Source organism: Medicago sativa, chromosome 7, assembly GCF_051527215.1.
Source record: "Medicago sativa cultivar Bolivia chromosome 7, Bolivia_mono, whole genome shotgun sequence".
In the NCBI taxonomy this organism is placed as follows: Eukaryota; Viridiplantae; Streptophyta; class Magnoliopsida; order Fabales; family Fabaceae; genus Medicago; species Medicago sativa.
Window position 1 is genome coordinate 75,862,694 of NC_140755.1, and position 27,854 is coordinate 75,890,547.

The 27,854-nt window shown below is 35.4% G+C and overlaps 3 protein-coding genes and 2 pseudogenes across 3 annotated transcripts; 4 read left to right on the plus strand and 1 right to left on the minus strand.

Annotated features, from left to right (window-relative positions):
* The first annotated feature begins 462 nt into the window (after positions 1 to 462).
* LOC146908548 (putative F-box protein At3g25750) lies at positions 463 to 2,258 on the plus strand. Its single transcript, XM_085729852.1, has 2 exons — positions 463 to 1,898; positions 1,996 to 2,258. The coding sequence occupies exon 1, from the start codon at positions 762 to 764 to the stop codon at positions 1,872 to 1,874; it is 1,113 nt and encodes a 370-aa protein (XP_085585978.1). The 5' UTR covers positions 463 to 761; the 3' UTR covers positions 1,875 to 1,898; positions 1,996 to 2,258.
* Positions 2,259 to 3,602: 1,344 nt separating this feature from the next.
* Positions 3,603 to 6,227, plus strand: LOC146908549 (uncharacterized; annotated as a pseudogene).
* A 1,482-nt stretch (positions 6,228 to 7,709) lies between these two features.
* On the plus strand, positions 7,710 to 13,447 carry LOC146908550 (uncharacterized; annotated as a pseudogene).
* Positions 13,448 to 18,666: 5,219 nt separating this feature from the next.
* Positions 18,667 to 20,925, plus strand: LOC146908551 (uncharacterized). The gene is given in 4 exon segments (XM_085729853.1): positions 18,667 to 18,743; positions 19,351 to 19,603; positions 19,606 to 20,550; positions 20,638 to 20,925. Coding segments are annotated over 2 exon segments (1,119 nt in total). The 5' UTR covers positions 18,667 to 18,743; positions 19,351 to 19,405; the 3' UTR covers positions 20,527 to 20,550; positions 20,638 to 20,925.
* Positions 20,926 to 22,177: 1,252 nt separating this feature from the next.
* LOC146908552 (putative pectin methyltransferase QUA3) lies at positions 22,178 to 27,690 on the minus strand. Its single transcript, XM_085729854.1, has 7 exons — positions 26,986 to 27,690; positions 25,011 to 25,214; positions 24,704 to 24,914; positions 24,353 to 24,614; positions 23,844 to 24,218; positions 23,283 to 23,378; positions 22,178 to 22,683 (listed from the first exon to the last, which is right to left on the minus strand). Exons 1-7 carry the CDS (start codon positions 27,397 to 27,399, stop codon positions 22,476 to 22,478), a joined length of 1,770 nt encoding a protein of 589 aa, XP_085585980.1. The 5' UTR covers positions 27,400 to 27,690; the 3' UTR covers positions 22,178 to 22,475.
* Positions 27,691 to 27,854: the final 164 nt, after the last annotated feature.

Below are 27,854 nucleotides of genomic sequence, written 5' to 3' on the forward strand. Positions count from 1 at the left end.
ATAAACTGAAATGGCAAATATTTTGGTGTTTAAATATGAATTTTTGACTTAGCCCGTGAACACCCTAATTCAAACCTAGTGCCCGCCGTCCACACAAACTTATAATCCGCCGTCTCCTCTAAGCTATTGCATGAGCGAAATTAAATGGAAGCATTCAGGTTTCTTCTCTTCCTATTCATTTTCCTGTGCATTGCAATTTTGTATCCAACTTCATAAAGTGAATATCCAAAGATAATAATACCAAATTAGTCCTGACATTTCTAGATTGGGTACATATTAGTCCTTCTCTTAGAATGAGTCGAGGATCAATTTGCCATCCGTATAAAAAATGTTAAGAGACTTATTTCGTTATTATTATTTTTGAAAGAGACCAAATTGAGTCTTTATTTTAATTTGAATATGAATTATTTATGATAAACTTTTATGCATAAACTTACATAAGTTTTTTTTTCTTTTCTTTGTATATGTTATTAGCTGTTTTTATAAGCTATATTAGCGAATTTACGAAAATAAACAGAAAAGAAAAAGCTTGTGAAAATTGTTACATGCAGTCTTCATAAGTTCTACCAAACAATCTTACAAAACTTATATAAGTCAATTCAAATAGAGTTTGGTTCAAAATGCTATTGTGAAAACAATAATCCTCATACATGCGTTGATTGATAGGGTAATATGGAATTGTAAATAGAATTTCTTTCTGTCTATATTTCATGTGATGAATGCAGGCTATTTGTGGTGGAGAGTGAGCAAGTTTCTTAACGATGAGGAAGGTGGTAGACTGGGCTAACTTAGAAGAACTTCCTCTTAGTTTGGTTCTTGACAAGTTAGAAGAACACATAGATCATCTTAGATTCGGTTTCGTGTGCAAGACTTGGCGATCAGTTGCAAAGCTTAACCATCAAAACCATCAATTTAGGAATACTATACCACCCATGATCATGAGCGTCCCAATCGAATCCAAGAGCAGTAGATCCTTGTATAGCCTTCTAAGCCACAAAGAGTACTCCATTCAATTTTCATCCATCACATTTATAACCTGTCATGGCTCTTCATTTGGTTGGCTTTCATTAGTCCACAGTAACGGTTCCATAACTCTACTCAATCCTTTTAAGTATGGTATTATTCCTCCCATTAGTCTGCCACCTCTCGAATCACCACCTTTAAGATATCTCCGGAGTGTTACATTGTCTGCCGACCCCATCATAAGCCCAGATGATTATGTTGCTGTCGTCATTTACAACTTTGGCCGTATTGCATTCAAAAGAGCAAACCAACCATTTTGGATTCCTATAGTTACAAATTTATTACATTTCAATGATGTTGTATTTTATAAAGGCATGTTAGTCGCTGAGACCCACTCAGACACTATTCAATCCTTCAAGTTCAACACTCCTCCTCCCCCTGATCGCTCAAATGACCCTAATTTTACCTACTATGAGAAGATAACTAGCACTGAATATCGTGCTAGAGCCCAAGATTATGCTGGACAAACTTATCTTGTGAAATCATTGAATGGAGACATATGGATGGTGAAAAGATATCTAATCGACATCGAAAAGCTTTCATATGGACTCGACGTTTACAAATTGAAACTGGACACCCAGAGTGGAAAACTTGTACAAATGAACAGACTTAAGAGTTTGGGAGACAACATTTTATTTATCGGATATTGTGGTAATTCCTTTTCTGTGTCTGCCTCTTGTTTCTCCAAGTTCAAAAAAGATTCAGTTTATTTTCTCTGTGACAGTGTTCCAGAAGATTTAGGGTTTGGGATCTATAATGTGAAGGATGGAAGCTATCAGATACAATCTTTACCACTTTCCTTCGAGCAGACGCAATTTTTTTGGGCTCTACCTCAATTTCAATGGGATTGATTGATCAGTTCATCTTTAAGTTAGGTATTCTAATTAATTATCCATTCAATTGTATTGATCGTATCCTTTATTGCGTGCTAAGTTTAGTATCATCACCTGTTTGTTATTTCCGTGTCTACAGGCCATTCTGATCTGATTGTGATTGTCATTCTGCGTACCAAGTAACTGAGATGAAGTTGGAATCTCACCCATGTTTCACATGATGTTTTAATATTTAAGCAATAAAAAAATTTCCTGGAAGAATTTCCTTCTGGTATTTATGTTATGTGCTCACATTGTTGTGCTGCCTATTCTATTTCATGTGGTGTATATCAAATTGATTTTGCTGCTCAGAGATATCTTATATTTAGGTGTATGATTTGTTGTGATCTTCCTTGGCACTAACATCTGTTCTTTTTCATTTATCCTTATATTGTATTGTATATTATGATATCTTCGCGACGGCCATGAACTATTCCAACATTCATTATATTCCTGATCCCTTGCAAAATCAAAATAATTAAATTAAAGACAGAGGATTTCATCACAATATAGCATTATAACAAACATTAATCTTGTAAAGGTCATTGCTACTATTACACCTTAAAAGAGATGCAAAACTGATTTATAGTTTTGGATCTTAGGCATTGCTATTTGATGAAAGCATTGCTATGCATGTCTCTAAACTTCAATTCAAACCCAAATTCTACTCGGTCATAAAAACATAAAGCCAGTTACTTTGAGTATTTGATATTGTTGTTCCTGCTGTAATGTTTTTCAGTGACAGCAAATCAACCATTCAATTGACTTCAAATCCTAAGTCATGGATGATCGTTTTATAAAAGAACATGTTCAACCTTCCAAGCTGAACCATATATTTTTTAATATTTCTGAAGTTTCAGACATTTATATGATTTGATATAAACATTCATATTCCAATTATTTTTACTGATTCTATCTCTCCCATTCTCTCAATTTGGGTTTTCTTCAAAGCTTGGTTTCAACCCATTAAACCGCCCTTTTCATTTCTTTTTCCGCATTCTACCTCTAATTTTAGATTAAGGGAAAAGATTGTTGCTACGAGTTTGAATTGGGAAGGGAAAATACACATTTATTGGAGTCATTAGCTTGGAGCTCTCTCAGGTAAAATATTTAACTCATGAAATTTTTGGAGTAATTTGAGTTAGGAAGTAATAGTTGGTATTAGAACCAAGAAGTAGAAAACACGATTCAAATTTGGGGATTTTGGCAAACATGTAACATCCTTTCTTTGTACCTTGATCGTATGTTTTTGTGAACTAGTATTGATTTGAAATTGTGAAATATTTGGAGTGAAATACAATTGTGGTGGGAATTAGAATATATGTTGTTCTGGTATACTTTGATTGTTAATGATTTATTTGTGTGTGTTATGATTGAAAGTTGTTCGCTGCACCGAAGAGATAATGCAGCCTATGAGTAACGTTATCACAGTAATTATAGATAATCTATGTTTTTTTTTTGTAGTGTTACAAAGTAACGAGGCAAAAAGAAAAGAAAAAAAGAGGGAGAGACAAAATTAAGTTCCAAACTTATCTCTCAGGATGAGAGATTCTATGCCAGGCGGAGGGCAGTTCCCGCGAGCAGAGTACCTTGCATGTGATCCTTCCTTAGCCATAAAATCCGCACACATATTTTGTTCCCTAAGAACATGCACCAATGTTGTATACCGTTTGTTGCAACGAAGAGATAGTGCAGGCTATGAACTAAATGGTTCATAGTATACCGTTTGCTGCAATTATACTTACATCGGATCGACCCATAGCCTGCATGCCACGTGTTTACCGAAGTTCGGTAAAAGCGACAGCTCATAAGGCCTCCTAGGAAAGCCCTGCGGTCCAGCCTCAAACTCCATCCTCGACTCCTCCTGAGCCTTACCCTCCTGCTGGTGAGGCTGCTCATACTGAGTCTAATACGCCTCATATTGATGCTGATGATGCTGATACTGCGTCGGGTCCAGGACGCAACCTCTTGTGAAGATGAACCCTCCGCATCATTAGCCTTACCAAACCTCGTGCCCCCACCTCTCTGTCGACTAGCCTGAGGAGGGTGTTGTGCTTCTTTTTCCCTCTCATCTCCTCTAAGTCTATAAAGCCTCTGAGACATAACTGCACAACATTTCAAAAAGCAAAAAATCAATGATTTTTTCATACGGACATTGTGTCATTTCTAACTATTTAACAACAACGGTTAAATTTCGGCAGTGTCATTTCAGTCTGTAAATTACCACATTGCAATCAAACTAACTATAATCAACAATATTAAACTAATTTCATCATTACCAATCCAAAAAAAACAAACAAAATTTCAATGAGACATTTTAGCAAACACCTAGAGTCCTTTCAATCAACTTAAAATCAAACAATTTCTAAACTCTAAACTACCACATTGCACTCTAAACAACATCTAAACTACAATTCAAAACTTAATCCATCAATAACAATCCTAAAAACTGACATGCAAGCCAAATTTAAACAAAAACAAAAAATCATAAATTTAAACAAAAACAAAAAAGGAATGAAGTAGGATAAGCATAACTTAGCTGTTGATTTGGTTGATTTGATGTTGATTTGGATGAAGTAGGTGAAATTCGCAAAATTTGAAAGAAAAATCGTATTTGGGAAGTTGGAAATATGAATGGGTTATGTTTCTGTTGTTGTCATATAACACTCAAGTCACACAAAGTTATATCTTGCGTGAGTTAACAAACTCAGGGACATTATTGTCACTTCAGTTGTGAACAAGTGAATTTTGCTGGGAGAAGAGAATATTCTATTAGAAATTGAGTAAAGCCCTAAAACGAGAAACAAAACACTGAGGCAGCGAAGCGAACTATCCAAGTATCAAGCCTTCTGCTACTTTTTTCTTCCCCAAAGGTGTCGTTTAGGTTTCTCTCTTTTATTGTTATCATCTAAATCTCCACGAACGGATTTCTCCGTTTTGCATCAAACATCGTAAAGTCAATTCTTTTACTTAATTCAATTACGTTTTGGGATTTCTTTTCTTCTTCCTTTGTTATTTTGAAATAAACAACATAGAAGAACTACCTCTTAGAAGAACTTCTCAAATAAACAACATTCTCAGGCTTGGCAATGAGGAAGGGGGCAGACTGGGGCTAACTTAGAAGAACTGCCTCTTAGTTTGGTTCTTGACAAATTGGAAGATCACATAGAGCATGTTAGGTTTGGTGTCGTGTGCAAGAATTGGCAATCAGTGGAAAAGCTTAACCATCAAAACAATCAATTTAGGATTAATAAACCGATCCTCGAAGACGAATGGTATTGGTCTTATACGCATACAAAAAACGAGAAGAGATCCCTGTATAGCATTCTAAGTCACAAAGAGTACCCTGTTACATTTTTTTCCCGTATGAAAATTATAAGGTGTATGGACTCTTCATTTGGTTGGTTTGCATTAGTGGACAATAACAATGCCATAACTCTAGTCAATCCTTTTAAGTGTAGTAGTATATCTCCCATTATTCTGCCACATCTCAACTCTCCCTACAAGGTTACCTTGTCTGCTGACCCAATTACAAGTCCAAATGATTATGTCATTGCAGCCATTTACAACATTGGTGATCTTGCTTTCAAAAGAGCAAGCCAACCATTTTGGATTCATATAGCACATGAATTTGCTATCAATAATGTTGTATTTTATAAAGGCTTGCTATTTGCCGACTGTGAAGGACACACCATTATATCCTTCAAGTTCAACAATCCTCCTAACTCAAATAACCCTAATTTTACTTACTATGCGAAGATAGCTAGCACAAGGTATAGTGTTCCATCCCAATGCTATTATGAAAAGATTTATTTTGTGAAATCATTGAATGGAGACATATGGATGGTGAGAAGATATTTCATCAATCGGTATGACAAGTCCTCATATAAACTTGATGTCTACAAATTAGAACTGGATGCCCAGAGTGGAAAACTTGAACAAATGAACAAGCTTGAGAGTTTGGAAGACAACATTTTATTTGTCGGAAACCATGGTGATTCAGTTTCTGTGTCAGCCTCTCGTTTCTCCAAGTTAGAAAAAGATTCGATTTATTTTATTTATGACCATGGTATGCATGGTTTAGAGTTAGAGCTCTATAATGCGAAGGATGGAAGCTGTCAGAGACAATTTTTACCGATTTCCTTCAAGGGGATGCGAGGTTTTTGGGTTCGACCGCAATTTCAATGGGATTGATAGATCAGTTCTTCTTAATTTAGGTATTTTAATTAATCCTCCATGCAATTGTACTTTATCCTTCTTTTTGCTTGCTAAGTTTGAATTCGTAACTTGTTTGTCTGTTGTTTTCAATATGTAGAGGCTATTCTGATCTAATTGTCATGCTAGAATACTGCTGCTTACCAAGCATCTGAGATGAAGTTGGAACCTTTTCCATACATATGATGGTTTAATATTTAAGCCATAACAAAGGTCTTTAAGGCTTCCTTCATTAATAGAGAGAGTAGAATTTTGAGTTATCATTTTCTGATTGGTGTAGTAATTCACTTGGTTTTTTGGAAACTATATATATATATATATGTCATGATGTAACAAGAGCTTTTACTATCCCTAATTATTTTTTGCTTATAAAGAAGTGTTGGGAACACGAAAGTGTCTATATTTAGACGAGTGATTTTTTTTGTTTGCTCTATAATTCTATTAGATTACACATAATAGTGAGTGTTTCATCTATTTAGCATCATACTAAGCAGGCACCCCTACTGTGAGTGTTTCACTTTTTGCGGACCTCATTTAATAAATTTAAATTTTGTTGAAATATATGATGGTATAAAATTATTAGAGGGGCCTATTTAATAATCTTTTTTAGGTTTTGGGTTCAAGAAAATAGGTGTGTTTTTAGCGGATTAGGAAGATAGGTGTTTATTAAGTACTACCATAAAATGAGGAGTATTACTTTTCCCACCCTATGCGTTTTCTCGCGCGCCCTTTTTTCCAATTTTACCCCTGGTCCGGATTTCGTATTCCGGAATGGAATGTTAGTATTTTTCAGATGTTTCCGGATTTTAAAATCCGGAATAGTATTTTAGCAGAACTTTTGCAATTTTAAGCTCTACAATTCGTAAAATAAAATGCGAATAAAATAAAAAACAGAAATAAAAAGACACAAACATAAAAACAACTCATTTTATTAATATATGAACAATACATTACAATCATTTTCAAACTTTTTAAGTTTATTACATAAGATCCTAAATCTATTTCTAATCTCCTAAGAGCCTAATTCTAATCTCATAAGAGCCTAACCACTGGTATGTGATAGGACATACCAGTAGTTTGGCTATTGGAGGAAAACCGGAGGAGGAGGGAAGAGGAGGGTAGGAAGAAGAAAACAATGCCCCTGAGGGAGGTGGGGGTGCTCGAACTTACGCCCAGACAGGCGAAGCTAAGAACCACACTGACCCACATGACCCTCAAATGAACTGCACTTCTTTGCAGCGCGGTTCCATCCTCATTGACCGTTCATACAAACCCTGAAAGTTTTCAACGAGGCCCTTATCTATGAAAGGCCAACGATGGAAAACTATGGTTGTAGAAGGAAGAAGAGGAGGAGAGGGTGGGAGAGGATGGTGTGAGAAATGGTGGGGTTTGGAAAGCTATTTATAGGGAGGGGTGGGTCAAAAACGGTTGGGAGGCAATAAATTCAGTCAAAAAACGTGGTAAAACACGTTTTTTTGACTTGACCACTGACAAAAACGTGTGGTGCAGACCACCGGCCATGACACTGATGCATTCCGGAATATACAATCTGGAATGCACCTTTGGTTTCCGGAATATACTTTCCGGATTAATGCGATAATGGTGAACGAGGGAAAAGTTGGCACTTCCTGTAGGGCTAAGGACATTCCGGAATGTAAAATCCGGAAAGATTCAGCATTGGATTCTTTTGAAAGAGAGCCATTAATGTGGGTTTGGACGGTTACAACCACTAACACGTTTTCATTGACTGTATTAATGACCTAGGACTTGTTTAAGGCTATAAATAGGCTTCCATCTTCAACAAATACCTCCATTCTTCACTTCACCTCTTTTCTTCAATTTTCTTCAAACGTTTTTAGTTTTTTAGGGGTGTCGGTGTGTCATGGTCATTGTTGACCGTTCATATGAACCCTGCAATAGCATTTCAGCTTGTGTGGGGTTCATATAACGGCCAACAGAGACCCTTGACATCAAAGAAAGACACAAAAAGGCGCACAACATCTGGTTCAGATTTAATTTTCCGGAAATCACTAACAATATGGTCCGGATTATATAATCCGGACTAGGGGTATTTTTGGAAATTTTGCAGGGCGCACGAGAAGGCAGTAGGGTGGGAAAAGTAAAACTCTAAAATGAGTGATATGTACATAGGGAACTCACTTAATTACCCAAACTAGGGTGCTCTATTATGGATGCTTTTAGAAATAATTCTATTTGAAGTATTGTCCGACACTAAATAAAGATATTGGATAGACTGAGTTTTAGAGATAATTCTATTTGAAGTTCTGTCCGGCACTAAATAAATACGTTGTCGTCATTTAGTAGTGATTAATCTCCGTTAGAAAATCTATTGGACAGGCTCCCTCTCAACTAGATTTTCTCCGTACATTGTCAGATTACTTGCTTAAGTTGTCTGTGTAAAATTCATGTGGAAGTGGAAACAACTAAAAATTTTGAGTTCGTTATGTAGTGATACTCACAAAATTCACCCCATATAAAATACTGTATGGTAAAATTTCTCTGGAACTGCATCCGTTATGTAATGATCCATGTACACAGGGGAGATACAATATAAAGAACAAACAGTGAAATATAACCGGATCGAAACTCTTTTTTCCAATGAATAATAAGTAATGTCAAATAAAAAATTTGAATTTCAATTCATCCATGAAGCTTAGTGAAAATATAATGAACACCGACTTCTGCTTTACACATAAACTGCACAAGTTTTCCCATTTTTGCCAATCCTATAACCTTAATGTCTTCTTTATATGAACAATTTATAGAACATTGCTACTCCTTGTTGCAAAGAAAGATATCGCATAAGGTCTTGGTCAAAACTAGAATTTTTTATCTGCCGTGTGAGTCAGGTTCTTTATCATAAATGGTCGGCTTCCACCTCAGTGCATGAGCAATATGCACCGCTTACATCGGGATCATCTCTTACTACTACAATTCCCTCCGGCCGCAAAATTCGATCAATTTCCACCATCAAATCAATAATATTACATCTACAATGAAGTTGTGAAGAAATCGGGTTGAGGACACAAAGGAAAAAGAATTTGCTTTACCATAGGTTTGACATGAATCTAATAGGAAGAACCCATTGAAATTCAAATATCTTGAATTGATACAAACTATTCAGAATAATGTAACCTAATTGTTATGAAACATGGCATCCATTGATGAAGGAGAGAAAAGCTTGTGAATTCTTTCTATTGATGGAAAATGAAATGTTACAATATGAGAGAGTTAACCCACTTATGGGGAGGTTACACCTATATATACTAGTGGGACTAATACTAGTGGTAACTAAACTATATATCTCTAATAGTCCCCCTCAAGTTGGAAGGTGTTCAAAACACTTCCAACTTGAAGTGAGAAAATACAAGGAAAGATGCCGGAAATACATCGGCTAAAAAAAATCATCAAACAAATGCTTATCCAACAAGAAGCAACCACAACTCAAGGTTGAACCAATTGAAGGAAGAAGCAACCAAGCAACGCTTAACCACCATCCGGTAGAAGCCAATATCAACAAAGCCAATTGAGGCACAACGCTTAACCATCAAGAGTTCTCAAGAACTCAAGATAGAAGCACAAGACAAGAAGAACAAGGATATCCAAAATCAATGATGATATCCAAAAAGAAGTGCAAGGAAGAGCCATAGTCTACAATGGAAGGAGGTCATATACAAGACCAAGGTTCCAAAGATAAAAGTGGTGCCCTTCCAATGCCGAGCCGAGACAAGAAAAACCAAATGCAAGGAAGAGCCATAGTCAACAATGGAAGGAGGTCAAATGTTGAACAAACTTCACACCAAAAGGACCATGAAGCAACAAAACCAAGCTTCCAAAGATAAAAGTGATGCCCTCCTATGCCAAGCCGAGACAAAAAAAACCAATGGCAAACCAATAGAGATGCATAGCCATGTGATGTGTCTTCAAACCATAGAAAACAAATCCATGTTGATGCATTCAAACCATAGGCTAAAACCAATGCTTCCAATAATGAAGCTAAACCAAATCCAAAAAATAGTCTTCAATTGTCACAATAGCCAGAAACAAATAATAGGCCAAATCACAAAGCTGCAGAAAGCAACCACTCCAAACAACGATCCAGGACAAAGAAACCATGGAAAAGTAATCAATCCAAGAATCTTCCAACAATCCAAAACTGAGCCAGAATCATAAACCTCACCACCAAGGACATGAAAATGCCATGTAGAACGCATAAAAGAAGGGAGCCAAGTGTTAAAGACAATCTGCCAAAACTGATGAAGAAAGCCACATAGACTTAAGGCGTATAAGGGAGATGCAGATGCAATACCATTCAATCTTACACCATACACTTCGATAAAATCTCTTGAAAAAGTGCCTTAGGTCCACAATGATAGATGGCTAAAAACTGAATGTAACTTGCCAACAAGATATGTTGAAATTGCAATAAGCCATAATTACAATTCTACATAAGGCCATGTATTCAGCATCTAAGTTCACCATAAGCAATAACCAACATAGATCAAAGTTCCAAAGGTGTGTATAAGAAAGTATGATTCCCATGCTATACACCAACCAAGTTTCACAAATGTATCTCCAAACCAATAATTGGCAATCCACAAGTATAAGAAGATACCTCTCGTAAGTCAGCATATACACAACCAAAGGGATGATCAATGTACCAAATTGAGAAACCAATGCACTAAAGGAAGCTGACAAAGTTGATTTGTACAAGAAGTTTCATCATATACCAGCTGAACAAATAACTTCTGAGCAAAAACCAATAAGTCTTCCATTGAGGACTTTCAACAAACACCTTGGAAGCAATATGCAAGGTACGAATGAAGCTGATCAAGGTGAAATCCATCACAACAACTGGATCAATCACAGAAAGTGAAGTAGAAACATGAAGACATCCAGAAACGCGATTCCAAAATCTGAACCGAAATTACTCCTCCTAAAAGCACTTCACAAAACAGAACCAGGTTGAGAAATGTCCAAATCTATTTCCACTGGTGGAAGATGATGATCCACTGGTGGAAGATGATGATCCACTGGTGTAACAGCTTATGGAAAACGCGCTTTTCTGAAACATCTTATCTGAAACACACTTTTTCCAAATTTGAATCAAAAGCACTTCTGCAAGTGTTGAGAATGAAATCTGTATAGAATTTGAAAAGCGAAACTGAATTCGAATTGCGAATTGAACAAAGGATCGTGAGAGAAAGGTAATCGCGATTGTAACTGAATCGCAAACCCTAAGATTTGGGAAAAAGACACAAACAGAATGACGAAGCAATCGATCGATAAAAAATGTAAAGGAATCGAATGAAATTGAGATGCGGATCGAATGAGAAATCGATCGAACAAATCAATAACAGAAAACGGATTCGATTACAGGATAAAGGTGATGAGAAAGAAAACTGAATCTCATTGTTGAGATTGTAACAGAATCAAGAACAACAGAAAACGAAGGAGTGTGAAAGGAGAAAAAGAAAATTGGAACGAGAAAGGAAAAAAATAAAAGTGAGAAAATTGAATTTTCTCAAGAAAATGCAGCGGAAAATATCCTTCAAGGTGGATACCAAGATTGCTCTGATACCATGTTATGAAACATGGCATCCATTGATGAAGGAGAGAAAAGCTTGTGAATTCTTTCTATTGATGGAAAATGAAATGTTACAATATGAGAGAGTTAACCCACTTATGGGGAGGTTACACCTATATATACTAGTGGGACTAATACTAGTGGTAACTAAACTATATATCTCTAATACTAATAGCAGAAGTAAACCATATTTTTTACATTTATGAAGTTTCAGAAATTTAAATTAAAGTTAACGATATAAACCTTCATATTCACATTAAAAAGTTAGTCACAGTGAATTAAAGTTTCATAGAAGCAGCACAGGCTAAACTTCCAAGAAAATTGTATAATTTCAATACAAATTTATAAAATTAATGCATGCAACTTATTTCAAGCAGCAATCTCTCTCAAATGTCTGTAAAAAGAATGAGTAGAGTCTTAGTCCAACTTGTGTCTAACATGTTCTCTTCTAACCATCCTTATTGGAGTGTGGTAGCATCAATGCAAACAAGGAGTGGGAAGTGAAGATTTTACATCATACATGGCTGCTTGCGTTGATAGGGTACTATGGCCATGTTTCGTTTAACTGAGAATTGTAAATTGAGTTTCTGTCTTTACTTGATGATGTAGGGAAAGCTATTTGTAGTGAAGAGTTCTCAGTTCTACTCTTTCAAGTAAATAATACTCTTACTCTTAGTTTGGTTCTTGACAAGTTGGAAGAACACATATATCATCTTAGGTTTGGTGTCGTTTGCAAGAATTGGCGATCAATTGCAAAGTTGAACCATCAAAACAATCAATTTAGGATTAATATATACCACCCATGATCCTGATCCTGACAGACCAATGGTATTGGTGTCATACGCATAGAAAAAACGTGAAGAGATCCTTGTATAGCATTCTAAGTCACAAAGAGTACCCTGTTACATTTTTATCCATCAAAATTAAATTCTGTTGCAGCTCTTCATTTGGTTGGATTTCATTAGTGGACGATATAATGATGTCATAACTCTATTTAATCCTTTTAAGTGTGGTAGTATACCCTCCCATTAGTATCCTTGTCTGCTGACCCCATCATAAGCCCAGATGATTATGTCGCTGTTGTCATTTACAACTTTGGCCATATTGCTTTCAAAAGAGCAAACCAACCATTTTGGATTCCTATAGTTACAAATTTATTATATTTCAATGATGATGTATTTTATAAAGGCATGTTAGTTGCTGAGACCCAGTCAGACACCATTCAATCCTTCAAGTTCAACACTCCTCCTCCCCCTGATCGCTCAAATGACCCTAATTTTACTTACTATGACAAGATAACTAGCACTGAATATCGTGCTCGAGCCCAAGATTATGCTGGACAAACTCATCTTGTGAAATCATTGAATGGAGACATATGGATGGTGAAAAGAGATCTAATCGACATCAAAAAGCTTTCATATGGACTCAACGTTTACAAATTGAAACTGGACGCCCAGAGTGGAAAACTTGTACAAATGAACAGACTTAAGAGTTTGGGAGACAACATTTTATTTATCGGATATTGTGGTAATTCCTTTTCTGTGTCTGCCTCTTGTTTCTCCAAGTTAAAAAAAGATTCAGTTTATTTTCTCTGTGAGAGTTATCCAGAAGATTTAGGGTTGGGGATCTATAATGTGAAGGATGGAAGCGCTATCAGATACAATCTTTACCGCTTTCCTTCAAGCGGATGCAATTTTTTTGGGTTTTACCTCAGTTTCAATGGGATTGATTGATCAGTTCATAAGTTAGCTATTTTTTAATTAATGATCCATTCAATTGTATCGATCGTATCCTTTAATGCTTGCTAAGTTTAGTATTATCACCTGTTTGTTATTTCCGTGTCTGCAGGCCATTCTTATCGATTGTATCAATTGTCATGCTGCGTGCCAAGCATCTAAGATTGAAGTTGGAATCTCACCCATGTTTCACATGATGGTTTAGTATTTAAGCAATAAAAAAAATCTTGGAAGACTTTCCTTCTGGTATTTATGTTCTGTACTCACATTGTTGTGCTGCCTATTCTATTTCATGTTGTGTATATCAGATTTATTTTGCTGCTCAGAGATATCTTATCTTATAGGAGTAGGAGTTCGTCTCTCTTGTTGCCTTGTCTTCCATGTACTTGGGAAGAGTTTCCGTTTGTAGTTTTCATATTTTCTTGTGCTTTAGCTAGATTGAGTTTAATACAATTTGACTTATAAAAATATAAATATTATTAACTTTATATATTAATTTTTACAATTTTTTAACAATTGCTCCTTTTCATTTATCCTTATACTTTATTATATATTGTGATATCTTTAACTTCGCTCTCGTGCACAACTACTACAAGCTATTTCCAACATCCACAAGTCTCGGAATAATACATTCTCAGTGTGCAACAACCGTGGACGACACTTCTTTTAATACAATTTAAGACTAAAATTGATTCAGATAGTACTTAAACTAATTGTTAATTAAACCGGAAGTCAATTTCAGTCTCAGATTAATATGGCTACATTACTAAGAAATATTAGAAGTCAATCTTGAATCTCTGGTAGACCTGCAAACATAATTAAGTGAAGATCACAAATTAATCTGATTTACCCGGAGACATAATCAAGTAAACTTAAAAGTCAATCTCATTCTCGAATTGACTCGGATATCTAATTAAGTTAGTCAGAAGTCAGCGAATCCCAGATACAATAAAAGGCTGAGGGTATCTACTCCTTCCCTGGTATAGTTTTGAGTAATGGAGTCATTTTAGAATGAAATCATGGTGTATATTGTTGCTAGCCTTATTGTTGTAACATATGCAGGTCTGGTTTTATGTTTGAATGTCATATTGAGCTGTGTTGTACTGTTTGCTAAACATGACCCTGCTGTTGCTTTCTTGCAATTATCACAGATGGGTTGATCCCCTTATTTGTAGTGCTGCGATGGGAAAATTTATCAGCTGTTGTAGGCTTGACTTGCTGGTTTTTAACTTCGCTAATTTATATTTATGTGGCCGGTGATTTAAAATATATGTGTCTCTTGCTGCGGTTATGTTTCCCGACTTTGAAAAATAGGTAGAAATTAGGTTTTGTTCTTTGTGAGCTTTTAAGCTAATTTCTTGTAACCCCATTGTATCACTTTCATCTTAGTGGATTGGAGAGCTGCTCTCTCCCCCATAGTAGGTCATATTGGACCGAACTGGGTAAACAATATTGGTGTGTTTGTTTTCTTCCTTTCTTGCTTATCTTTGTTGCTTTGAATATATTTGTGGTGTTGCTTTTACACTAAGACTTAGGTCTATTTTGTTGTTCTTGTTTCTTGAGGCTACTTTACTCATTGATTACCACTTCCTTTGCTCCACACATCTTTGTTTGATTAATGTGATTTTGTCCGAATTTTGCTCCACACATCTTTGTTTGATTAATGTGATTTTGTCCGAATTCACAACAGTCTTGGCCCAACATGTGTCAAAAGGATGCTTTTCGAACCATCCTTATAGGAGTGTGGTACAGGTTTGGCAGCATTTATATAGTAATATTTGTTTCTGCTTTGTCTGTTGTATAATGTTTTGCTTTTGAAAATTGAAATATTTGCTGCTCTATAACATGCATTAGAACCGTCTTTTGGAGTTAAATCATTGTAGACAACTTCTCCGTATAGAGTTCTGTATATTTTTGTGTCTTAAATGACATATTTAAGTGCTTTAGGGTTGGGGATCTATAATGTGAAGGATGGAAGCTGTCGGATACATCTTTACTGCTTTCCTTCAAGCGGATGCAATTTTTTTGGTTTCTACCACAATTTCAATGGGATTGATTAATCAGTTCATCTTTAAGTTAGGTATTTTAATTAATGATTCATTCAATTGTATCAATCGTATCTTTTAATGCTTTCTAAGCTTGGTTTCATCACCTGTTCGTTATTTCCATGTACAGGCCATTCTTATCTGATTGTGATTGTCATACTGCGTACCAAGCAACTCAGATGAAGTTGGAATCTCACCCATATTTCACATGATGTTTTAATATTTAAGCAATAAAAAAAGTCTTGAAGACTTCCCTTCTGGTGTTTATCTTCTAGGACTAGGAATTCGTCTCTCTTTTTGCCTTGTCATCCATGTAATCTCATTAAAATAATATGTCAAAAAAACAGCATGGGCAAAACTTCTAAGAGACTAGTAACAGTGTTAGTTATAAAAATTCCAAGATCAATCAGGTAAAACATAGGCTTTAATGCAGATTAGCAAATTGATAATGTGCAACATAGTTCAAGAAGAAATCTCTGTCAAATATTTGTAAAAAAGTTAATAGAGTTCAAGGGTATGTTGAAAAAAGGTTCACACCTGGGAACATTGTGAATTGATGATATATATATACTTGTTCAGATGCACTAAATAACAAAAATGGATTACAATATCAGGATTTCAATGATGAGTAAAAACTAGTACCAGTGCATATTTAATAAAAGTCCTAAGTAAATATATTTTTCTTTTCTTTGTATGTATGAGCTTGTGGGTGTTATTAACTCTCTTCGTTGTTCTCTCAACAAATGCACGTGTCTTGCTTAATAACTAAGTTCATTTTTTTGTACACTCATTGCTATTTCATTTCAAAGTGAGTTTTTTTATTGACGACAATGTGAATGTGCCAAACTCATCTCGGGGATGATTTTTGTAGACTATTCCTTACTCAATATCTCTTGAGACGAGAAGAGTTACACCATACTCAATCCCTTTGTGAGAGAGCTTTACGCAAACAACCCGTTTTTTAGAGTTCCTTACTCAATATCTCTTGGGGAGGGTTTCACCTTACTCAATCCTTGTGTGAGAGCTTTATGCAAACAACCCCTTTTCAAGAGCGTTTAACGTGTGCATGATTCCTTACTCGACCCCTCTTGGGGGAGAGTTTCACCATAAATCCCTTTGTGGGGGATATTTACACAAACTACCTCTTTTTAGGAGCATTTAATAAAATAATAAATTCTTGAAGGAAAAAAAAAATTAAATAAGAAATTCCAACCTTTTAAGATTTGGTTGGTTTGACATCGCTGGATGCTACGTCAGAACCTACGCCTACGCCGAAAGCTTCAATTTTGGCTGGTTTCGGTTCAACGCCATCATCAGCAACATTTTCAACCATATCACTTTATGTCTATTGAATAAAAAATAACAAGGAAAAAATAAATAAGTAACTTGTGCAACAAGCTAAGAAAGGAAAAAAAAAGTGCGCAAAAATTAAAAAATTGTGCATTACTTCTGCGTAAGGCTGGCAATGAACCGAACCAACTCGAGTATAGTTCGAAATTCGACTCGGCAATTAATCCATTGAACTTGGTTCATGAACCTAATGAGCTGAACTTGAGCTGAAAATTAAGTTCGTTAAATAAATGAGATGAACTTGAGTTATAGATGGCTCGACTCGTTTGGTTCATGAGTTAGCTCGATTATATATATAATTAATTTCATATATTTAAATAATTTTATAGTTAGTTTTTGATACTTTTTATATTGATGAAATTAATTAAATATTTTTAAAAAAGGCCTTAAGTCTTAAAACCTTTCGGTTCCTTTTCTTAAAAAGCATAGGAAGTAGGAACGTTAACTTTATTATATGTCTTTATTACTTTTGCAATTTCCGATTTCATTTCCAATTTACATTATGATTACTTTTGCTTCCTTTTCATTTTCAATTGTCCACGCAAAAAACTTCTGCTCTCCTTTGTTTCTAGTCCAATTTTTTTGTGTATGTTTACTTGAGTTTTCTTGGTTTATCTCTCATCTTGTGGTGCTCCTATGTTAACCGTGAGTGATTTGTAGTAGAGAATAGATGAGTTTGTTTTGAGATTCTTGTATTCCAATGGTAGTGTAGCATCAAAATAAAGGGTAGTTTTTTTCCCTCTTTTGTATAGATGTCCATGATTTCTCATATTGGATTCTGATGTTATTGTTTAACACAGTAAAAATGATACTTTTCCCTATTTTTGTTTAGCTTATTTTGTTTATAAGCCAAAATAATGATATTGGGATGAATTCTTATAGGCACTTTGTTGTGTCTTATCCTACCGAGGAGTTTCATTGTTTATTCCCTTACTCCCAAGTGATATTTTTGCAGGTTGTTTACGATGCAAAGCAATTATCTAGTCTAGTTACTAAGAAGAAGAAAAAACATAATTGGTTTGACTACTATGAACTTAGATGTTAATGTTATGCTTCATTTTTATTTCACAAAAGTTGTTGACTAATTTTTACAAGGTTTCTTTCCTGGGATTAATTTGATGATTCCTCTTTTTTTTGTCAACAATATAAGTCAAAGATCTATAAATTTTGACAAAAAATAAAATTAACTTTTGAGTTATGTGATTTGAACAAACGAACTGAACCTATCGAGCCGAACCGAACTGTTCGTGAACTTTAAACGAGCCGAACTCGAGCTGAAAAAAAAGTTCGTGTCGAACTCGAGCCGAGTTTCGAGCTTAACCAATTCTTATCGAGTCGAGCCGAGCTCAGACGAGTTCGACTCGACTCGGCTCATTTCCAGCCCTACTTCTGCGTGACTTAAGACACGCTAGTGTTAATATCCTGCGTGAGTTAAGCCATGCAGACTAGACAACGTGTGAGTTAACTCATGCTAGCCCTATCGTCATCTTCAAAAAACTGACAAACCAATCAGCAAAACTAGCAAAAACGAATGAGTTTTGATGATACATTGTCTGATATTTGATGAGCGTAGAAACTTGTTTCCTAACGATTTGCAGTGATTTGGAATGAATAGATTGACCCAAAAAATCGTACTTTTTAGGTTTTTAGAGGTGGAGGGAAAGAAAAATGGGGTTGTGAATATGGACGGCTGGGTTTTGGATACTCATGCAGGAGCATTTCAGTCTTTTCGATTGGGAGCGAGCAATTTCTGTTGGTTAAAGAGAAGAATTCTTACTTTACTTTGGAAGAGGCCCATCATTAACATATTAAAAATTAAAGCCCTAAAACGAGAAACAAAACACTGAGGCGGCGAACTATTCAAGTATCAAGGCTTCTGCTCTTTCCCCCAAAGGTATCGTTTAGGTTTCTCTTGATTGCATCAAACATCATAAAGTCAATTATTTTACTTGATTTAAATACGTTTTGGGATTTCTTTTCTTCTTCCTTTGTCAAAGGTCTGAATGAACTTTGCTGCTTAAAATGCTATTTTGAAAACAGTAATATTTATATATAATCAGCTGTGAAGCCTGGATATACTCTAAAATATCGGATACCAATACCCACTCACAGATACATAGGTTTTATTAGTTTTATCGGATATCAAATATCTTATATCAATACATATTTCTTTCAAGTTTTTTACATGCTTATAAGTTTTATTATGAAAAATTTGTCCTCGTACCATAGTCATATTGTATCCTAAGTTTTAAAAAAAAGTATTGATCGTATTGCACCCGTAATACATATATGGGCTTCAAAGATAATTAGTTATAGAAACAAATAAAAAAATACATGATAACATATCTATATTTTCATGATATTATGTACAAGAAATGGATGAGTATCTTCTATATCAAATGATCATATATAAATCATGACCATATTTAAAATGATCATATAGCTATGTTTCTTTTCGTGAGAATTGTAAATTGAGTTTATGTCTTTACTTGATGATGAAGGGAAAGCTATTTGTGGTGGAGAGTTCTCAAATAAACAACACTCTTAGGCTTGGCAATGACGAAGGTGGCAGACTGGGCTAACTTAGAAGAGCTACCTCTTAGTTTGGTTCTTGACAAGTTGGAAGAACACATCGATCATGTTAGGTTTGGTGTCGTGTGCAAGTCTTGGCGATCAGTTGCAAAGCTTAACCATAAACATAGGGTCAACATGCCACCAATGATCCTGATCCTCAAAGACCAATGGTATTGGTCTCATGAGTATGCAAAAACCGGGAATCCTTGTATGGCATTCTAAGTCGCAAAGAGTACCCTGTTACATTTTTATCCCGTATGGTAAATGAAAGGTGTCTGGGCTCTTCATTTGGTTGGTTTTCATTTGTGGACAAGAACAATGCCATAACTCTAGTCAATCCTTTTAAGTGTTGTAGTATACCTCCCATTAGTCTGCCACCTCTCAAATCTGTTTACAAGGCTACCTTGTCCGCTGACCCCATTACAAGCCCTAATGATTATGTCGTTGCAGCCATTTACGGATTTTGTAATCTTGCATTCAAAAGAGCACGCCAACCATTTTGGATTATAGCTCGTGAATTTGCTATCACTAGTGTTGTATTTTATAAAGGTCTGATATTTGCTGACAGCCATGGACACACCATTGTATCCTTCAAGATCAACAATCCTCCTTGCGATGACACATATGACCCTAATTTTACTTACTATGAGAAGATAGCTAGCACTAGATATAGTGTTCCAACCCAATGCTACGATGAAAGGCTTTATTTTGTGAAATCTTTGAATGGAGACATATGGATGGTGAGAAGATATTTAATCGTTTTAGATCAAAGTCTTGATGTATATAAATTGGAACTGGATGCCCAGAGTGGAAAACTTGAACAAATGAACAAGCTTGAGAGTTTGGAAGACAACATTTTATTTGTTGGAATCGGGGATTCAATTTCGTTGTCAACCTCTTGTTTCTCCAAGTTGGAAAATGATTCGATTTATTTTCTTTTTGAGATTGATTCTAGGCTAGGGATCTATAATGTGAAGGATAGAAGTGAGTTTGATTCTAGGCTAGGGATCTATAATGTGAAGGATGGAAGTTTTCGGGAACAATCTTTACCGCATTCCTTTAGAAGATACTTTTGGGTTCAACCACAATTTCAATGGGATTGATCGGTTGATCTTTTTATAATTTAGGTATTTTTACTAATCCTCCATGCATCCTTTTTTATGCTTTGCTAAGTTTGAATTCGTAACTTGTTTGTCTGTTGTTTTTATGTGTAGAGGCTATTCTGATCTGATTGTCATGCTACAGTACTGCTGCTTACCGAGCATCTGAGATGAAGTTGGAATCTTATCCATTCATGATTCACCTGATGGTTTAGTATTTAAGCTTCCTTCGTTAAATAGAGAGTAGATGTTTGGAAACCATATGTGTTTATGTCAGGATGTAACCAAGGTCTTTTACTAATGAGGGATGCTATATATCGCGAGAGGTATTTTCAAGAGAACCTCACGAATGCTTTATATTTCTCATACCGCTTAAAGCATGCAACTTTTTTCTTTTTCTAATTGCAGATGCCAATATTTAATTTATCCACACTGAATTCATTCTACACATGTATGCTAAACCACACCTACAAGCTTTTATCTCATCGTGTCTACTTTAGAACCACCTCACTGTTTCCATACATGGTTCAGGCATAGGATAAAAGCTCTTCTATAATTTGGATAAACAATTATTGTGGAGTTCATTGAAGTGCCTTCTGTTGATGTATCGAAAAAAAAAAAAAAAAAGGAGAGACACAATTAGCATACTAGCAGTTTATTGAAGTGCCTTATTTGCATAATTTGCCAATTTTTAGACTGCTTGTCCTCGTTCGCTATGCTTTTGCGTGATATTTTTCGCTATATTTAGCATTTCTCTTTACTATTTACTACCACTAATTACTTTTTGCTTTTAAAGAAATATTAGGAACACGAAAGTGTCCATATTTAAACCAATGATATTGTTATTGATTACTATAGTTAAATTCTATTAGAGATAATTATGTTTGAAGTACTGTCCGACGCTAAATAAATATACATCAGGCCTATACCATATTTTCTTGCCTCACGTATTCTATTAGAGATTACTGCATTAGAGATAGAATTGGGAACATGTCACACACTCATTCATACCATAAATATACATCAAGCTTATACCATATTTTCTTGCCTCACTTATACCTCTTCGCATCTTCTACCATATTTTCTTGCCTTTACTTGTACCTCTTCATATCGTTCACTATATGACACGATTGGAGTTTTACATTAATTTGCAGGTGTACGTTCATACCTCTTCATATCGTTCACTATATGACACGATTGAAGTTTTACACTAATTTGCAGGTGTACGTTCATACATTTGATATATGCATTTTGAAATGTACAATTATGTTTCCAGTGGCACAATCAAAGTGTGCATTTTAGTGTCTTTGTGTTGAGTGGTGAGTTACATACAGAGATGTAAATGTGAACTGAAAATAAAACGTTAGGTGCAATTTTTTTATAACTATATTTTAGGTACATCGTTTAGCAATGAGTTTTTCCCTCTCAACCAGATTTTCTCCATATGTTGCCCAAGATTGAATTCATAACTACTTAAGGTGTCCACATAAAATTCACGTGGAAGTGGAAACAACTAAAACATGTGAGTTCCTTGTGTGGTGATACCCACATTAAATTCACCCAATAATAAATAATGTATACTAAATTTTCTCTTGAACTATATCGGTTAGAATGAAAATTTGGGATCATAAGGAAAAGAATCGAAAGAATACAGTGAAATATAACCGGATCAGAACTCTTTTTTCCAATGAATAAGTAATGTTGAATAAAAAAAATTGAATTACAATTCATCCATGAAACTTAGAAAAAATATAATGAACATTGACTTGTGCTTTCCACATAAAACTGCACAAGTATTCCAATTTTTGGCAATCCTAACCTTAATGTTTTCTTTATATGAACAAGTTACAGAACACTGCTTCTCTTTGATGCAAAGAAAGATATTGTTGACACCACCACTGAACAATAAAGGGAATTTTACCTAAATTACACCGTTGTCAGTGGAATGAGAGTTAGAGCTTCCATAAGGTCTTGGTCAAAACTAGAATTTTTTCTCTGCCGTGTGAGTCAGGTTCTTTATCATAAATGGTCGGCTTCCACCTCACCGCATGAGAAATTTGCGCTACTTTGTCAATTACTTCGGGAGCATCTCTTACCACAACAGTTCCCTCCGGCCGCAAAATTCGATCAATTTCCACCATCAAATCAACAATATTACATCTACAATGAAATTGTGAAGAAATCAGGTTGAGGACACAAAACATCAATGATTAAAGCAAGGTAAAAAAATAAAATTTGCTTTAGCCTAGAGGCTGTTGCTGTAAGTTGCGGTTTGACATGAATCTAATAGGAGGAAACCATTGAACATCAAATACCTTGCACTGATTCAAACTCTACATACTCACTATTTAGAATACTGTAACCTCATAGCAAAAGTAAACCATATTTTTTACATTTATAAAGTTTCAGACATTTAAATTCAAGTTAACGATATAAACATTCATTTTCACATTAAAAAGTTAATCATAGTGAATTAATGTTTCAAAGAAGCAGCACAGGCAAAACTTCCAAGAAATATTGTAGAATTTCAACTACAAATTTAGAAAATTAATATGTGCAACTTAGTTCAAGCAGCAATCTCTTAAATATCTGTAAAAAAAAAATTAGTAGAGTTTTTCAATTTAGGAATTCAATCAAATTGTCGAGATCTATAAAGGTCAAGTCTTGTTACGATAAAAAAGATCTCTTAAATCGATTATATAACAGCTTAGGTAACCTAGAGATGTGACATCAGATTAGCAGTTTAACAAGAAAAATACCTTTTTTTACCAGTAGCTGGATCTTTTATAAGTGATTCAATGCTGGCCACATGGATCAGATCATAAGTTCGAGGGTATGTTGAAAAAGGTTCACACCTGGGAACAAAACCTACAACTTAGATTCTCCAAGAAAATACATCCATTACGATACAAATGGATATACAAGTTCAAATGCACTAAATAAATAAATAAAATTGACAAATATCCGAACCGCATCCAGATTAAAAATTAAAATACAATCTGAGAGCATAAGTTCATTACTTTTCACTTACAACAACATCTACCACACATTCACATGATATATATGAGTTGTAATTGCCAAAAAAAAAAAAAAAAAAAAAGGTAAAGCCGTAAGTATCATGAAAGCAACTCAAGACAATTATCATTACATGCAATACACAAATTTTCCACCACATATCTTATTTTAAAATCATGTCTGCAAGGAAAAATGGAAGTTTGCTTTGCCAAGTATTAAGATATAGGCCATAAGATCACAACCCTAATGTTTCTGGAAAATAATCCCTTTAAGAGAAGATGCATGAACTTTCAGCAAAAACTCACCAATCATGATAGACACCAATAAGTCCTCTGTCAAAGATCGCATCAAGAGTTGGTGGCTTTTGAGCTGGAACTACATTCATCACCCACACAGGATCAGATTTTAAGGCAGCTGCAAAACCCCCATATAATGCATTCATGTCCATAACGTTGCGTATTGATGGAGTCCCCAACTTTATATTTAGTGAATTCTTATAATGTGCAACCCTCCGTACCCACAGCTTAGTGTCAGCCTCATATACATCAACACCGGTTTTCAGGAGAGGGGACCTCGAAGGTGCGGCAGTTAGCCTCTCTGGCCACTTGGGAATTGTTCCAATAGCATAATCTCCTTTGATAGACGACGTACTACTTACACATTTCTTCAATTTAAAGTACCTGCAAAATGATCATCTTAGTTTTGCAATTTTAAGTAATTAATAAGAGATATTTTCACAATCTCAGCATTCATTGAAGTGTTAAACAACTATACAAGACAAGAAGAGATGCAAAGATAATCAAAGGAAATTTACCAAGCTTGACTTAGGTCCCCAGAATCATCACATAATTCAAGACCAAACTCATTTCCATTAGGAAGACACGAATCTGCTGCTGGCTTCTTCCAGATTGCAGTGTTTTCATGTACAGTTATCTGTTCATAACACAAGGCCTTTGCCACAGCCTGGAGATCTGACCATTCTTTTTCCTGTTTAGCCCACCGAACAGGAGGACCGGAGATGACTAGATATCCACCAGGGCGAAGTAATCTATCCACTTCAATGAAATAAGTTGCATCTGCATAGTAAATTTTCTGCATAAGGAAGTGACAAGCATATATAGAATATTTGAAGATATGCAGTAGCGATCTGCAATGCAGAACTTACTGTAGGCTGTAAACGGTATCAAACACCGAGAACAATGAACCAAGTCAAATCCAAAAGCAGGAAATGGAAGTCTTCGAGTGCCAAGCATAGCAACAAAAGCCGGTATTCCTCTTTCCAAGGCAAATTGTATCTGCGATTTATGTGAATCTCTTGGAGCAAATGACATGGTTAAAATATCTTGAGCTAGTAAATATCCTCCAAAACTAGCAACCTGAAGTAAAATGGAGTAAAATGGATGTATTTGAATGTTAAACAGTGATCAATTCTAGTATAAGGTTTAAAAAGTAAAGAGGAAAACCTCGCTTACCCCACATCCCATGTCAAGTGCAGTCCTCAGAACACCTCCATTTATGGGAATGTATTGACTAAGTTTTTTGATATATTGTTCTGCTCCATCTGGAAACATCGTACCACCACCGGGGAATATAAAGTGTTGACCTTCTCGTTTCATCCACCCCTGGTGACCTTTCCTGTCAGCAATCTTGTTGTGGGGCATGTTGCTATGCCATATCTGCACAAAACATATTATATTAATGCATTAAGACAGATAAATAAAAGAGTACAAATATCAACATTCCAAGAGCAGATGAATCAACCGATTAATGTCTCTCTTGCCATTCCATCAGCCTATCACCTCTATATTAATTTCATTGCACTACAAATTGAATCCTAATTTGGCTTCACATTCTCACCTCATCTCAATTTCATCACACTGTAAACTACTCCCTCCGTCCCTATATCTAAACACCCATTTGATTTTATTTTTGTCCCTAAATGTAAACTCCTTTTCAAAATACTAGATGCATTTATTACTTTTTTCCTAAACATACCCCTAATTAATACTACTAATTTGTCTTGAAATATGAACAATCAAATTTATTACACATACAAACAAAGGACAATTTGATAATATTAATACACAAAACAGACACATTAATTACACCGACAACTTTTCTTAAGAAATGTGAAAAAAGCAAAGGGGGGTTACATTAAGGGACGGAGGGAGTAGATGCCAGTAAATACAACCCAAACATACAGCACTATCCCATTCTAAACAAAAAAAAAATCCACAAAAACAAGCTCCTAAGTCCTTCACAAAACACAATAACTCCCTCCAAGTTACACATAACAAGGCACCACAACCATAATAGCAACAATAAGACAACAGCTGAATTCTTCTTCCATATATGAAGTCTGCAACATAAATCAAAACCACCAGTGTCCAATAATGCATCATGTCTACCATTTTCACTAACTTGCCCTCATTGCAGTAGCTTCTCAGTTAAAATAAGATTGATCTTCAATCCTGGAAAATACCTCTAAATTTAAAGGTACTTGTACGCGAGATAAATGTGAGAGCTTCTGAAAAAATTGAGACAATCTAGTTTCTACTTAAACAAAACTTAGATGTGTATCCTTATGTTTTGAGAATGGTATTATATATTCAACAGTATAAATATGACCATTATCAATTTAATATCAAATGAAAATTTTAATCTCCATGGCATTTTATAATTGGTTAACAGTATAAACAACCCCTACACAACAGTTTTTAAATTTTGTTCTTTCAACAACAACCAAGCCTTATCCCACTAAGTGGAGTCGGCTACATGGATCAAATTACGGCATAATGTTCTATCATAAACCACATTTGCATCCAACTCATTAATCTCTAAATCTTTCCTAATAGTTTCTCTTATAGTTTTTCTAGGTCTTCCTCTACCTCTAGTGATTTGACTATCCTCCATCTGATCTACTCTCCTTACTACACAATCTACAGGTCTTCTCTTTACACGCCCAAACCACCTAAGTCTATTTTCCACCATCTTTTCTACTCAAGGTGCTACTCCAACTCCCTCTCTAATGTTGTAATTTCTAATTCCCTCCCAAATGGTCTTACCATACATCCAAGGCAACATCATCTCCGCTACACTTACTTTATTCTCCGCTACTGCAACACTTTATTGATCTTTGACGTCCGATCTCAAATAAACAGTGAAGATTATTTAAAGATGATATAGCAAACGTGTAATGTGAGTCAACTGATGTCAAATCGATTACCGAAAACAATTGATGCAGGTAAACGTGTGGTTTTTCAAATCAAGGGAATTGCATGTAACCACGTGTGTCAGTGTCACTATGTCAGACACTCACATGTGTCAGACACCAAACACGCTTTTAAGTACATGAGTGCTACGTAGATAACAAAGTATTACAGTTAAAATTAAAAGTTAAAACAAGCAACTAAACATTAACCAACTTTCCAAAAAACTACACCACACCTTATGCATGCTTTCAGGCCACCTCACCGGAACCCGATACCCATTAGGCGGTGGAATCAAACAAACCGCAGTCTCCTCCGGCAAAGGACAATGTCTCTCCCTATAGTAATTCATCTCTCTACTCAACTGACTATTCCTCCTCGGATCCTCACACGGCATATGATCCACCTCACTTGCAGGACAAGCCTCAATACTCTTCCCATTTAACATCCCTTCCTCAATAGCCACCACAAGACGGTTGCGCTGTTGTGGATCAACGGTGGACGGAGCCAGCACACGGCGGCGACCAAGGGTGGTGTAAAAGAGAACAAAGAAGAGAAAGAGTAATGAGAAAAAGGCAATGGAAATGAGGTCGATGAGACGCCATTGACGTGTGTTGGTGCGTTTCCATGGTGGGAAATTTGAGTGACGCATTTTGAGGAAGAAGGTGGATCTGATTAATAAGCTATTTGGGTCATTGAAATTGATTTCAAAATCGGTTTTTGATTAAGGGATTGAAAAGGGTTGTTTGTAAGATTCTGTGATGGATATAGAATGTAGTGTTAGGAAAAAAAATGTGTAACTGGATTGATTTCAGTGTCAGCATGAGTGTGTGAGAGAGTGACTCTTTTGTTGTGATTCTTTTGTTATGAAGTGTTGTTGTCGGTGGTGGTTTTGTTTTTTTTGGATGTGAGAATAATGTGAGAGGACTTAAGAGTGAGATGTGAATGAATTCAGAGCAAGATGAAAGATCTTATGCTTCAAGGATTAGATCTTAATTCTTATGCTTCATGATCTGGTTATCTATTATAATAATGGGTTAATACGCTTTTGGTCCGTGTAATATTAACGAATTCCGGTTTTGGCCCTTGTAAAAAAAAGTTTAGATT

What these genes read in the sequence shown, in the direction of transcription:
- LOC146908548 (XM_085729852.1), top strand. Translation starts at nt 762, where the DNA reads ATGAGGAAGGTGGTAGACTGGGCTAACTTAGAAGAACTTCCTCTTAGT.
- LOC146908552 (XM_085729854.1), bottom strand. Translation starts at nt 27,399, where the DNA reads ATGCGTCACTCAAATTTCCCACCATGGAAACGCACCAACACACGTCAA. An exon ending in ATTGGTGTCTATCATGATTG is followed by an intron (nt 23,379 to 23,843) that starts GTGAGTTTTTGC and finishes TTTTGTTCCCAG; the next exon opens with GTGTGAACCTTTTTCAACAT. An exon ending in CCAGCTACTGGTAAAAAAAG is followed by an intron (nt 22,684 to 23,282) that starts GTATTTTTCTTG and finishes ATTTCATTGTAG; the next exon opens with ATGTAATATTGTTGATTTGA.